General features: G+C 56.2%; 1 protein-coding gene across 1 annotated transcript; it reads left to right on the plus strand.

The window, feature by feature from the left end:
• The first annotated feature begins 63 nt into the window (after nucleotides 1-63).
• C8G (complement C8 gamma chain) lies at nucleotides 64-14,862 on the plus strand. The gene is made up of 7 exons (XM_039506020.1): nucleotides 64-257; nucleotides 2,361-2,500; nucleotides 6,774-6,844; nucleotides 8,714-8,815; nucleotides 10,264-10,365; nucleotides 11,298-11,336; nucleotides 14,091-14,862. Exons 1-7 carry the CDS (start codon nucleotides 120-122, stop codon nucleotides 14,102-14,104), a joined length of 606 nt encoding a protein of 201 aa, XP_039361954.1. The 5' UTR covers nucleotides 64-119; the 3' UTR covers nucleotides 14,105-14,862.
• The last annotated feature ends 59 nt before the right edge of the window (nucleotides 14,863-14,921 follow it).

A 14,921-nucleotide genomic window follows, 5' to 3' on the forward strand; every position in this document is an offset into this window, starting at 1 on the left:
CTTCCAGTAAGAGAAGCAGAGTGGCTTAATAAGCAACCAGCCCAGCCCTCCCCTCCCCCAGGGCCCCACCAACCACAGCCGGGTTCACCAAGGGGCTTAGATGGTCCTGGGGAGAGACCATGGCGCCTGCCGCACCCACCCTGCTCCTCGTGCTCCTTCTTGCCTCACTTGCTCCTGGGCAGAGACAAAGGAGGCCCCCAGCCCTGGAGAGTCTCTTTGAGAAGATCAAGATACAGGAGAACTTTGACCTCCAGCAGGTGAGGGAGGGACTGGGGAACGCTGGGCATCCCGGGCACTGGCACAGCTCCCCAGGGGGTCCTCTGTGCTAGAGCTGCTGACCTGCTCCATAACTTGCCAGGCAGGCGTCTGGGTTTGCCCAGCCCCAAGAGACGGGCTTGGGTGACGGCTGCTACCTTGGCCAATATCCCAGGATTGAACCAGGGACCTGCAGAGTGAAAAGCACGAGCTGCTACTGCGCATGCTAAAGATGCTGGGCTGCTTAGAGGGGCTGAAATCTCCCCTGTGGCTGTGGCCCGCCGGGGCTACCTCAGCCGGGTGTCAGCGAAGGGTCCCGAGGCTCCTGGGAGCTGAGTGTTGCTGAACACTCAGTGTCTGGAGTCTCATTCCAGTTTCCCCCAGTAGCCCCAGCAAAGATGCTAAATACTCAGGGGGCCATGGGGGAGGGGCGCTGGGGGGCTGAGGTTGGTTAGGAGGGGAGCTCACTCTGCTGCTGCTTGTGGTATGCCCATGCCCCGAGAACCCCAGCCGGGTGCCCAGACTCCAGCACGGCATTTCTCAGTCTGGCAGCCGGGTGCACTCGCCCCTGAGGACAGGCAGAGAAGGGATGTGAGAAGCTCTTTCCCCTGCCCCTCAACAGCTCTCAACAGCTAACCTGAGGCAGTCCCTGGGGAGCTCCTGTGTGATTGCTGAGGTGCCTAGAAAGCTACTGCTGGGCGATGCTATAGAAACATGGGGCCAGATCCCACCTCCCTGCACCAAGCCCCAGGGAAAGGGCTTTGTGCTGCAGAGCTGGGGTGGCGAAAGGGAATCCAAGTCCCCACAAGCTGCCCTGTGGCCACTGCGATGCCCTTATGCCCGGGGCTGGCCCACCAGCCCAAGCAGTAGGCGCCAACCCTCTGGCCTCACTATGTGCCTACTCCTGGGGGCATCCTGTGCCAACAAGTTCAAAATTCTGCACACAATATTTTAAATTTCTGCACATTTTATTTGTCAAAATAACTCTACATAATCACGCCAGTTTAAATTATTTTGGAAATTTATTTCAACATACCTGTCAGCAAGTATGTCTGTAACACTACAAATATCAGAGGGGTAGCCGTGTTAGTCTGGATCTGTAAAAGCAGCAGAGAGTCCTGTGGCACCTTATAGACTAACACTACAGACACATACACAAATTCCCCAGGAGTAGAGAGTTAAAGAAACCCCTATGACAACCCAGTTCCTGTTTCTCTGCCCCTCCCCCGCAGAGCCCAGCCATGCCTGCTGCCCCCCCCCGGCCAATACACCCGAACCCCCTCTCCCCCAGAGCCCAGCTGCAGGGCCCCCATGAGCCAAATACCCATGCCCTCTGCACAATGGGGCCTTGTCTCAGGGAGGGTATCAGGTGCTACTGTTATGTATGTGTCACAATATCAGATCTGTGCATTTCATTTCTATTTTGAGAAATAGGATAAATGTCGCTGAAATCTCACAAAATGTTACTTTTCTGCTCAGAATCTGGTCAGTTCTGTAATTTAAAAAATCAAACAAAAACTGCAGCATTTCAAAAAACAGACTTAGAAATTACAGTTCAGTGTCTGGTGGCATGTCTAGGTGTTTTGATGCCAGAAGTGTCACTCCATGAGCACGCTGGGGAGTGGGAGGCCAAAAACCAAAATTTGGGGGCCTGTGAAGTAGCCAGGAACAAAACTATAAATACTGTTTGCAAATGTCACCCAAAAGAATGCTGCAGATTTGCCTAGCTGTAACCAGCACCCAATCCTGTGCTCCTTGGGTAATTCATTTGGCAGTCGGGGAAGCAGGCACTTGTTAAGCCCATGGGGACAGCACTTGCGCCAAAACTATGGTGCCCTAAAACCACAACTTGTGTCTGTGTGTGGAGCTGAGCGGTGAGCCTGTATGTCAGGGTCTTGCCCCCGGTGGATAGTCACCGATAAGCCCTTTTGTCACTATCAGCCACGGGAAGGAGGGATTCCACCAGCTCAGATGCTGCAGCTCCTGCCTTTGGCTCCTCAGGGGCCTCGCTTCGAGACCCAGCAGCAGCACTCAGAGTTTTGCCCTTGCTGTGGGAGGGATGGGGCGAAGGTGACTGCATTGTGCCACCCCCGCTCCTCTTGTAGTTCTCAGGGAAGTGGTTCCTGGTTGGTGTGGCCTCCAAATGTGACTACCTAAGAGAATATAACCACCAGTTGGAAGCAACAACCATGGCGGTGTCTGCCTCGGAAGGGAAGTCGCTGGCCATCAGTACCTTCCGGAAACTGTAAGTGGCCCACTGAGGAGCACGTGTTGGGCCGGGAGCCCGGGTGTTGGGATCAGACTCCCTGGCCTCCCATGCTGTGTGTTTGCTGAGTCCAGGCAACAGCTCTGAGCCCAGCCTGTAGGACTTGCTTTACGACCCCTTGGGGCTCAGCTCCCGCAGCCCTTCCTCATATGCTCACCCCAGCGGTCAGGCCTGACTCCCCGTGTGAGAGCACCAACAGCTCAATGGTGCTGATGCCTGTCTGTGTGAGGTGCCCTGCTGCTGCCCCAGTGCTCCAGTCTGGGGGGCCCCCGGCAGGGCCTGCAAACAGCTTCTGTCTGGCTCTACCCAGAAGATATTCCAGCCCAGCGTGTAGGGTTTGGCCAGCCCTTGCAGTTCCCCGGCACGCAGCTCCTCATTCAAGGAAAAGAGGAACAAACTGGAAGGGAGGGCGGTGAGGCTGGGAAGTGTGGCCCTGATTCAGCACAGCAATTAAGCACAAGGACTCAGCCCTGTTTTACAAAGCACATGCTTGAGTTCAGTGGGCTCAAGCCCACGTAGCTAAGCACTGGGCTGGTTCGGGCCCACAGCAGCAAAGCCCTCCATTAAGGCTGATGGCAAGACGTGGGGTCACTGCTGAGCTGGTAATGCAGAGAGTGCGTTGCAGCCCGGGAGCGCTGGGCCAACGTGTTACCTGCTGCCGACCCTGCTAAAGAAAGATTTCCCCCCACGCCACCCCCAGGCTGCTTTGGGGTGATTAGAAATGGAGAGGAGAATCTCAGTCACTTCCCAGCCCCTTTGCCTGCAGAGAGAACCTGGAATATGGAGAGAGAAAAAAACTATCCCTGGTAGAGAGGAGACATTGCAGCTTGGGGGCCTAACGATGCTGCCCATGTGCACACACACACACACACATTCACACCAACACACACGTGTGCATAGGCACACACATTGAAAAGCTCAGGCCCAAAGGAATTACCTCACCACCCTTCCCCCAAAGCCTCAGCCTGTTCCCGTGTGTAGTGTGGTGATGCTGCAGGCAAGTGTCCGTCCCCTTCAGGCATACACCTGAAGTACAGTCCCACTGTGACGGCCTCCCTGGGTGCAGCCTGGGACCGTGGGTCCTCTGCGCCCCCTGAGCTCTCCCCAGCCTGGGCTGTCTCTCACAATGCCTTGCTAGTGACCAGCAGCAAACCCCTCCAGGCGCTGTGATCACTCAGCACAGCTGCAGGTGGAGCTCCACACCCACCTAGATTGCATGAATGCTCCCTGAGCCACTTACGAATCACACAGAGAAAGGCACCAGCCAAATCCCCCCAGCTCCCAGCACTGTACCCCAGGAAAATACCACCTTGCACTGCTCAAGATGAACAGTGCACATTTATTAATTGGTTCCCCACTTCATCAATGGAAAGTGGATATACACTGGGCTTTGTAAAATTGAGCAGATTTGCCACACACTTCATACAAACTCACTGGTAAAGATAAACAGTTAAACAAATGTATTGACTATAAAAGATAGATTTTAAGTGATACTAAGAGATAGGCAAAAAGTCAGAGTTAGTTACCAAAAGAAATAAATTACAACCAAGCAGCCTAAACTCTCAACCCTATTAGGCTGGACAGCAACTAGATTAAGCAGGTTTTCTCACCCCATTGGATATTGCAGTCCTTAGGATACAGATTTGTCTCTTAAATTTGGGCCAGTCTCCTCTGTTGCAGTCTTCAGTCTTCTTCTCAGTGTCTTTGTTGCTTGCAGCATAGGTGGGGGCAGGAGAAAGGCCAATCCTGGGCCCCCATGTTCTGTTTTATACCCTCAGACCATGCGCTTGGAGAACACAAGTCCAAGCATGTCTGGGGGCACTGCTGAGTCCCTAGGCAAGGTTGAGCAATTCCCCTGGTGTGGCCTCATGCAGGTGAGTCATTGCATTGTAGCTCCCTTGCTGGACAATGGCTGTTGAGGGGTTGTTTCACACCCCGCTCGGACATTGGTTACTTTCCTTGCTGTTGCCTCTGGGGAGCGAATATCTGGCTGATTCCCCAACCTACAGCATGTTTTAGTGACAACCACACAACACAATCTCATAACTTCACATGCATTAATGATACATCTATGGATAGAGAAATGACTTTCAGCAGATCATAACCTTTCCCCTGATCTCTTACAAGGCATGTTTTATATGTAAGATCACAATTATCTATAGATGAGGAATATGGGGGGTGACAGGGTGCTCCCCCAAGGTACAGAATGTCACCCCCACCCACAGGCCTTGCAGGCTCTCTCGTCAGTGCTTTGGCTGCGGGGGGAGAGGGGGATTGCTCATTATTTCCTGTCCGTGTTCCCTTTCATAGTGTCCCCAAACGTGCCTTTCTCTGACCTTTCCCTTTTCTTTGCATGAGCGCACAGGGCGCTGCCTCCGGGCACTTTCTGGCTCACCTTCGGTTCGGAGCTGGCGAGTCAGCCAGAGGTCAGGCAGCTGCCTGGCTTTGCATTTGGTCACTTCTAGCCCTGGCATGTTTGAAGTAATGTGATAAAAACAATTGCTAAAATCCTGGGCCCACTGATGTCAATGAGAAAACTTTGCCCAAAAGCCGATGCTCCCTAGTGACCCTGCCCTCAGTGGGAGTTTAGCTTGGAACTCACTGCCGTGTAGCTGTGGGATATTCATTCAGAGCCAGCTAGTGTGTGACTCGCTAGGCCCTGAAACAGGATTGGTTCCCTTCTCCTAAACGGTCACCAGACACCTAGCCCAGCCCCCTTCCCCACCCCATAAGGCAAGGGCGGGCAACGTTTTTGGGCTGAGGGCCCCATCGGGTTTTGGAAATGGTATGGAGAGCCGCCTGGGGAGGGGGTCATGGCCCGGTCCCACCCCCTATCTGCCCCCCCCCCCGCTTCTCACCCCCTGACGGCCCACCCCCAGGACTCCTGTGCCATCCAACCCCCACCTCCTGTTCCCAGATGGCCCCCTGGGACCTCTGCCCCATCCACCACCTCCCCCACTCCCTGTCCCCTGACCGCCCCTGGAACCCCCGCCCCTGAGTGCCCTCCCCCACCCCAACCAACCCCCTCCGTCCGGACTGCCCCTCTGGGCCCCCCCTCCCCACCTTCAACCCACCTGCTCCCCACCCTCTGACCACCCCAACCCCAAACCACACGCCCCCCCCCCCCCACCACCCCAAACTCCCCTGCCCTCTATCCAACACCGCCCCCTCGCTCCCTGTCCCCTTACCGCGCTGCCTGGAGCACCGGTGGCTGGTGGTGCTACAGCCGCGCTGCCGTGCAGCACAGGACACCGGGTCAGGCCGGGCTCTGCAGCTGCGCTGCCCCAGGAGCTCACAGCCCCGCTGCCCAGAGCATTGCACCAGTGGCGGGGTGAGCTGAGGCTGCAGGGGAGGGGCCTGGGCGAGCCTCCGGGGCCAGGAGCTCAGGGGCTGGATGTGGCCTGTGGGCCGTAGTTTGCCCACCTCTGCCATAAGGCGTGTCCGATGGCTGCTTCAGAAACCCACATTTCTTGGAACGTTCAGTTCAAACGAAGGCTGCCCGCAGCGCGTGGGTGATACTGGCAGGTAACGCCACCTCGCTGCTATCTAGCACTTGTCATGCATGGAGCTCAAAGCACTTTCCAAAGAAGATCGGTATCATTATCCCCATTGTACAGCTGGGGGAAACTGAGGCACAGAGCAGGGAAGAAAGTTGCCCGGAGTCACGCAACAGGCCAGCAGCAGACCCCAGCCCAGTGCTCTACACACTCTACGCTGCTGCCTCCATAGCCCCTGAGGCCCTTTCCCAAGGTGGGGGAGGCTTATCAGCCTCTGTTTACAGATCAGGCACGTGCTCACTTCGGGTGAGTTTTAGGTGTCTGATATTCGATACCTGGGATGGGGGGAACTAGCTTAGAGGCCAGCGTGGCCAGATTTCAGAAGAACTCAGGGCCAGAGTTTCCAAGTGCTCAGCCCCTAGCGGCTCCCACTGTGACACAGAGAGCTTGGCACTCAGGTGAAACTGGCCCTTTGTAACTGACCCAAGCTCTCGCAGCGCTGAGTATTAGAAGACAAACTGCGTCCCCTGCATTGAGCTCCCCCGTAACACGTTTTGAGTGTGTAAAAATAACACCTGCAAATGAATAATACATAAACCAAGGTAATAACACAGCAGCATGGTGCAGCTACGACAGTGGAACGCATCACATCTGACACCTTTGCCCTTTGATAGTCCTCACCCAGCGGTGTCTTTTCTCTGGCTGGGTCAGAGGAACCTAACATGGACGCTGTCTTTCTCCCTTCACGTGCACAGGGATGGAGTATGCTGGGAGATTAAGCAGCAGTACCGCTCCACCAAAGCCCAGGGGCGATTCCTCCTGAAAGGTGAGTGCGGGGCTGGGGTTGGAAGAGGTTAGCGTTGGGTGTGTTTAGCGTGTTCCTAGGCAGGACTTTGAAACAACGAAGCTAGCGACAAGGCACGTGCTGGCCAGGGCCGGATCTAGGTTTTTTGCCACCCCAAGCAAAAAAATTTTTGGCTGCCCCTCACCCTAGCCCTGGGCTCAACACCCTCCTCCCCCACCAGTGCCCTCCCCCACCCGCATCCCCTGCTGCCCAGCGCTGGGCTCCCCCCTCGCCTCCAGCCGGTCCGGCGCTGGCAGGGTCGGGGTAAGCAGCAGGGCTCCCGGGCCGCGCCTCACCCCACAATCCCTCCAGCCAGGGCTCCCGCCTCCAGGACCGGCTGGGACCCGGGAGGGCAGAGCCAGGGGACTGCCCCAGCAGGGGGCTGAGGAGCTGGGGCAGGGTAGCCCCAGAGGGAGCAGAGCCCCGGAGAGCGGGAGTGAGCCCCGCATGGCAGCGCCCCACCCTCTATGGCCCCGCTGCTGCTGCTGTTTCTGGCCGCCCTGCCACAGTCCCGGGGCGGCTCGGGCCGCTTCGCCCAGCCCCAGTTGCGGTGCTGGGGGGCGGCCGCCCTGCAGCACCTGCAGGCAGCTCCGTGTGCCCGGGCGGCCCCCAGCCCGAGTGTCCCCGTCTCAGAGCCTGCCTGGCTCAGCCACAAGGTGTGGCCGCTGCTCCCCCGCAGTGCGAACCGCAGCGGCCCCAGGGCCCCCCACGCACGACGCGCTGCTGCTGCCAGGGCCGGATCTAGGCTTTTGCCGTCGGAAGAAAAAAAAAAAAGATGGCCAGAATGCCGCCCCTGGAAATGTGCCGCCCCAAGCATGTGCTTGGTTTGCTGGTGCCTAGAGCTGGCCCTGGTGCTGGCTGAGCTCCCAGATCTGCCCGTTATTAGCGTGGAAGTAAATATGGAGGCTGGCCAGCATGGGGCAATTCTGCTTCGCCAAGCTGCTGTTTGTCCTTCTATTGATGTTTGCTCCTGTAGGGACTCCAGCTGGAGATCAGGGCATGGCTTGTGGATGGAGAGGCCAAGTCATTCTGCTCCCTGTGTTAATTCTCTGGCCCCCAACAGCATAGTATGTGAACATCTCCCAATCTGTAATGGAAGGAGGTAGCTTGTATTAGAACCTAAGAATGGCCACACTGGGTCAGACCAGGGGTCCATCTATCCCATCTTTGTACAATGGCCAATTCCAGGAGCTTCAGAGGAAATGAACAGAATATGAACATCGAGTGATACATCCCCTGTCATCCACTCCCAGGTTCTGGCAGTCAGAGGCTTAGAGACATCCACAGCATGGAGTTGGCTAATAGCCACTGATGGCCATATCCTCCATCCACTGATGGGCCTATCCAGACAAGCTTTCGAGCTCCACAGTGCTCTTCTTGTGAAGCTCGCAAGCTTGTCCCTTCCACCACCAGATGTTGGTTCAATAAATCACCTCCCCGACTTTATCTCTCTCATACACTGGGACCAACACGGCTACAACAACTCTGCAACATTCCTTCATGTATTTCTCCTCACACACCCCTAGGAGGCAGGGCAGGGCTACTACCCCATTGTACAGATGGGGAACTGAGGCACAGACAGGCTAAGGACCAGAGTTTTAAAGTACTTAGGCCCCTAACTCGTATTGCACAAGGGCACTCAGAAAGCACAGGGTGGAGCGGGGACCCCTAGGCACATGCCCTAACCACTGAACCACCTCTTCTCTCCTTGGCCAGCCTTCATTGTCTAGCTACTGTCACTGCAGTTAGTACAGAGCCTAGCACAATGCGGCCCCGACCCCTGATCCCTGCCTGGGGTCCCTACACATGAGACCAGTCCATAATTTGCTCTCCCATGGCTTTGGCTCCTAGGCCGTAGCAGCAACGTGGATGTGGTGGTGGGGGAGACAGACTACAGCAGCTACGCCATCCTGTACTACCAGAAGCTCCGGAAGATCTCCATCAAGCTCTATGGTGGGTGTGAAGGCTCATGGCCGCTACCCTGGGGAATTGCCTCCCCATGGTGAGGCACTGAGGCACAGTGGGGCAGGCCGTCAGACTGGGGGGAATGTTTGGACCCGGGGGTACTAGTGGCCCTCATGGGGTAGGGCCCAGACAAACGCCCCAAGTTTTGTTTGCTTTCAGGTTAGATTGCGGTGACTTTGCTCAGTGCCCCAGCTTGTGTCCCAGGGCATTTCCTCCAGGCTGCTCCCTCCCAGCTCAGGTCTATAGCCAGGGGGTCCAGAACCAGCCCTGTTTGTGCTCCGGCTGCTCCCCACACATAGGGGTGGCACTGTGCTGGAGGGGTAGGGCTCTGCTGTGGGGAGGTGAGGGCAGTGGGGCTTTGGGGCTGACTCTATTTCACGTGGCAGCAACACTTCCTGGAGGCTGCAAATGTCTTGGTTTGGGGCGGGGCTCAAGTGTGTGGTAGGAATCACACGTGCTCAGGGGAGGGCTGAATTTGGTCTGGTGGCTCCAGACACTGGATGGACGATCACCAGACTCGGACTAAAGCTGGGCTTGAAATGCTTTTCCTGCCCCACAAACATGTTTGAAATGTTGGAAAATGGCCCCATCCAGCACAGAGATAAAAAAATCAAAATCTCGAAAATTTTCACAAACTAAACATCGGAAAAAAGTGTCGACTGGGTCAATCAAAATGTTGAATATTGGCCTGCTAAGCCCAGGGTTGTGAGTTCAAGCCTTGAGGGGGCCAGTTAGGGATCTGGAGCAAAAATCTGTCTAGGGATTGGTCCTGCTTTGAGCAGGGGGTTGGACTAGATGACCTCCTGAGGTCTCTTCCAACCCTGAGATTCTATGATTTAAATTTTAACTATTTAAAATGTGGGGTTTTTTAGTATAATAAGCTTACATCTCTAAATGTAGAGTCACTTTGAAACAGAGAAACTGGAAGGTTTTCTTCAGAAAATATCAAAATGAAACATTTCAACAATTTAAAAACTTTTTTTTCGGAGCAGAAAATTTTGTCAAAACTGCCCCTTTCCCTGCGAATGGTTTGGTTTCAACAAATTGGCATTTCTGACAACAGGGGCGGCTCTAGGTATTTTGACGCCCCAAGCACGGCAGGCAGGCTGCCTTCGGTGGCTTGCCTGCGGGAGGTCCCCGGTCCTGCGGATTTGGCGGCAGCCTGCGGGAGGTTCGCCGAAGCCACGGGACCAGCGGACCCTCTGCAGGCAAGCCGCTGAAGGCAGCCTGCCCACCACCCTCGCGGCGACCGGCAGAGCGCCCCCCGTGGCTTGCCGCCCTAAGCACGCGCTTGGCGTGCTGGTGCCTGGAGCCGCCCCTGTCCGACAAGAAACATTCCATGGAATGGGTCCTGACCCACCCTCCACAGTCACTGGTGTCCTGGGGCCGAACACAGTGCCTGCCATTGGATTCTCTTTATTTCACCCCTCCCAAAGGACGCAGCGTCCGGGTCAGTGATGCCGTCGTGGGTAAATTCGAGCAGCGCATCACAGAGATGAACATGAGCGAGGACTTCACCTACTACTTCCCCACGTATGGTGAGTCCTGGCTGTCCTGCTGCTCAGTGCAATGTTGGGGGTCGTCTCCCTCTGCACCCTGGGGCACAGGCAATGTTCCCTCTAATTTTTATATCCATGTGTGGAATTAATTTTGTTATGTGCACTGTTATGGAGGTGATGTGTGGCAGGGGTGGGGCCCAGGGGTTCGGAGTGTGGGAGGGGGCTCAGGGATGGGGAGAGGGTTGGGGTGTGGGGGGGGCGGGGTGAGGGCTCTGGCGGGGGGTGTGGGCGCTGGGGTGGGACCAGGAATGAGGGGGTTGGGTTGTGGGATGCCCTGGGACTGCGACGGGGAGAGAAGGTAGAGTGTCTCTCCCCGCCACGGCAGATCGAGGGACATGATCATTCCCCTCTATTCGGCATTGGTGAGGCCACATCTGGAGTATTGCATCCAGTTTTGGGCCCCACACTACAAGGATGTGGACAAATTGGAGAGAGTCCAGCAGAGGGCAACATAAATGATTAGGGGGCTGGAGCACATGACTTATGAGGAGAGGCTGAGGGAACTGGGATTGTTTAGTCTGCAGAAGAGAAGAATGAGGGAGGATTTGATAGCTGCTTTCAACTACCTGAAAGGGGGCTCCAAAGAGGATGGATCTAGACTGTTCTCAGTGGAAGCAGGTGACAGAACAAGGAGTAATGGTCTCAAGTTGCAGTGGGGGAGGTTTAGGTTGGATATTAGGAAAAACTTTTTCACTAGTCGGGTGGTGAAGCACTGGAATGGGTTCCCTAGGGAGGTGGTGGAATCTCCTTTCTTAGAGGTTTTTAAGGTCAGGCTTGACAAAGCCCTGGCTGGGATGATTTAGTTGGGTTTGGTTCTGCTTTGAGCAGGGGGTGGGACTAGTTGACCTCCTGAGGTCCCTTCCAACCCTGAGATTCTATGATTCTATGATTCTATGTGCCCTTTGTTGCAGGGTTCTGTGAGTCCGCGGATCAATTTCATCTGCTCGATGGTGAGTTGCACCCCCCAAGGCCCGTTGCTGCTCTACTCGCCCCAGCCAGCAGGGCAAGTGCCCCCCGTGCCCCCCATCAGCCTGCAAGGCCTAGCGGGTGGGATGGTATTGTGCAGCCCCAGATCAGCAGGGAGAGGGGGCAGGGAGAGGGCAGAGGGAAGGAAGTGGAAAAGTCTCCTTTCTATGCCAGCCTCAGGCAGCTCCCCCATGGACCACAAACTGGTGTCTGAGTGGACTCCCTGGGGTGAGAGGATGGGGTCAGATATGGGGGCTCTCAAAGGATGTGGGAACAGGTGCAGTTGTGATAGAGGCTCCCTGAGGCCTAGAGGGCAGGGTCAGATTGGGATGGGCTCTCTGGGGTGGGGGGATGGGGGGATAGGAGTAGATGAGGGGCTGTCAGGGGCATGGGGGACAGGGTCAGATGGGGGGTGTGATGGGATCCCCAGGGTGTAGCCTGGGACTGTGGGACTGCTTTGCCCCCTTAACTTTCCCCGGCCCAGGCTGTCTCTCACAATGCTTTGCTAGTGACAAGCAGCAAACCCCTCCAGGCGCTGTTATCACTCAGCACACCCGCATGTGGAGCCACACACCCAGCTCTATTGCATGAATGCTCCCAGAGCCACTCACGAATCACACAGAGAAAGGCACCAGCCAAATCCCCTCAGCTCCCAGCCTTGTGCCTTGAGAATGTACCGTCTTGCATTGGTCAAGACAAACAGTGCAATTTTATTAATTGGTTCACCACTTCATCAGTGGTAAGTGGATATACACCAGCCTTTGTAAACCTGAGCAAACACCCTTACCAAACGCTTCAGGCAAACTCACTGGTAAAGATAAACAGTTAAACAAATTTATTGACTACAGAAGATAGATTTTAAGTGATTATAAGTGACAGGCAAAAAGTCAGAGTTAGTTACCAAAATAAAATAAAATATAAGCAGGCAGTCTAAACTCTCGACCCTATTAGACTGGGCAACATCTAGATTAAGCAGGTTTTCTCACCCCACTGGATATTGCAGTCCTTAATATACAGGTTTGTCCCTTAAACCTGGGCCAGTCTCCTCTGTTGGAGTCTTCAGTCTTCGGAGTGTCCTTGTTGCTTGCAGCATAAGTTGGGGGCAGGAGAAAGACCCAGCATGGGCCCCTGTGTTCTGTTTTATACTCTTAGCCCATGTGTTTGGTGAACACAAGTCCAGGCATGTCTGGTGGGCATTGCTGAGTCACAAGGTGAAGCAATACCCCTGTGAGTGAGTCATTGCATTGTAAGTCCTCTGCTGGACAATGGCTGGTGATGTCTGTTCAGCACCCACCCAGGCGTTGGTTACCTCTTCCCTTGTCAGTGTCTCTGCAGGTCTAGTATCTGGGCGCTTTTCAAACCCACAGCATGTTTTAGTGAAAACCATACAACACAATTCATGTAATTTCATAGGCATTGATTATATACATATTTAAATAGAACAATGGCTTTCAGCTGCTATCTTACATGGCCTGCTTTATATGCAAGATCACAATTATATAGAAATGAGGAATATGGGGGTTACAGGACTCTCCCCCAAGCAGGGCCATCCTCAGGCATACGCGGCTACATAGGGCATCCGAAAATCTGGGGCACCAGTCCCCTCACTGGCTGCCACTGGAATCCTCTCATCTCCAGCCCCTCCCCCGCGCTGGGCTGGTGGGCTTCTCCCCACCCCCAACCCTACCCCCTCCCTCCCTCGCTCCTCAGCCGGCTCTGGCGCCCCAGCCCTGGGGAGCCCAGAGCGGCCCGGCCGGTCACTGGCAGTTCCCTGGCCTGGCCCACCACTGCCCAGAGCAGAGTCCCTCCCTGGACCCTGCCTGCCTGAGCTGCTGGGTCTCCGGCGGGGGCCAGGACAGACAGGAGGAGTCAGCGGGGGAGCTGGGCCGAGCGGGGGTGTGTGTGTGACAAAGTGACAGTGCGCTCACTGTCTCTCACACTTCCCAGCCACCCACACACTGTCTCACACACAGGCTGGCTCTCCTCACACCCACATACATTCTGCCTCTCACGAGTCACAGTTCCCCAGTACAGATTGTCACACATACACACAGACTCACACTCCCCAACACACACTCTGTCACGCACGCGCACGCACACTTGTATTGTTGTTGTAGTTATTACTGCTTGGTACTTCCTGTCACAATGCTCGTGGTGAGCCAGGACTGGCGAGGGGCTGCAGGAGGGCCGTGGGCTCCGGCAAGATGCCGCCCCATGTGACAGCGCAAAGCTGGCCTTGAGCCACTGCCGCCTCCATGTGTGTCAGCAATGGCGGGGTTCTGGGGGTCTGCGGGCGGGGGTGGTGGCTGTGGTCCCTCGACACATTGGGGTCAGCGGTGCCAGCTGGGGACTGCCGTCAGTGGAGCATAGGGGCACTAGTTTAATAATACTGGGTAGGGCCCCATAAATCCTAAGGGTGGCTCTACCCCCAAGGTATAGAATGTCATGGGGGGCTCCCTGGGGCATGGGGGACTGGGTCAGATGGGGTGGGGCTCCTTGGTGTATGGGGTCAGATGGGCTGGGGGCTCCCTTTGGGGGGGAACGGGGTCTGTTCCAGGGCAGTGGCCCAAAACCCCTCTCATTAATGTTTCGGGATAAGGAGGTGTCCCTGCAGTCCCAGTCATTGGCTCTGAAGGACGTCCCTTATCTCATCAGAGGAAAGCTGACTGAATGGCAGCGGGTGGCGGCTGCGGCCCTTGGCAGCCCCTCCCCTCAGCCCCTCTCTATCTGCTTTTCAGAAACGAAGATTTAGGTGAAGAGGGAAATGCCAGAGACCCCGCGAGCCAACCAGCCACGTCTGCAGCCATGCTGGGCGCAGGAGCCCGGCCACCGGAGCTGCCAGTGAACTCTGTGGCCCAGTTATTCAGCCAGGGCTGGGGAGCTCCAGGTGGACACTGGGCCAAGGGAGTGATGAAAGGGTGGGACTGGGGTCTCCTCTGTAGCCCTAACCCTAGTGTTTGTTCACCCCCAGCCTTTGCTCCCCCTCACTCCCCAGGCTCATGTCTCTTCCACATCATACCACCACACAAAGGCGGATTTGGGTTTTGTGGGGCCCTGCACCAGAGCAGTGGGGCCCGCTCCCCACTCCTCCCTCCTGCAGTCCCCCCCAATCCTCTCCGTGCTTCTGCCGGGGAGCGGGATTGGGGAGCAGGGGCTTCCCCCACTTCCCCGCAGGAGCGCCGAGTGGGCAGAGTGGGTCGGGGCACGGGGGCTAATCCATCACTGCCCCCGTGCCCTCCTGCGGGATCCCCGGCCCAGCTGCCCCTCACTGCTACTGCCCCGCTCCCCTGACCTGATTCGGCGCTCGTCCCCATGAGGAAGCCCTGCTCTCCCGACACTGACGCAGCACGGCCGTGCAACCCTTCGCTTCCGCCTCCTGTGCGCTGCCCCTTTCAATTGCTCAGGGCTGGCTGTGCCGTTGTGCTGGGCTCAGTGCTGACTGGCATGGAGCAGATGCCCAGCTCACACTCTCTCTCTGGAATCCACAATAAACGCTGGCCAGGCTGGGAAGGCCCCTGTGCTCCTTGCAGATGGGAAAAGGATACAAGTGTGCCAGGAGGGTTGGAGGT

The sequence above is a fragment of the Mauremys reevesii genome, linkage group 19 (genome assembly GCF_016161935.1).
Source record: "Mauremys reevesii isolate NIE-2019 linkage group 19, ASM1616193v1, whole genome shotgun sequence".
Classification (NCBI taxonomy): domain Eukaryota; kingdom Metazoa; phylum Chordata; order Testudines; family Geoemydidae; genus Mauremys; species Mauremys reevesii.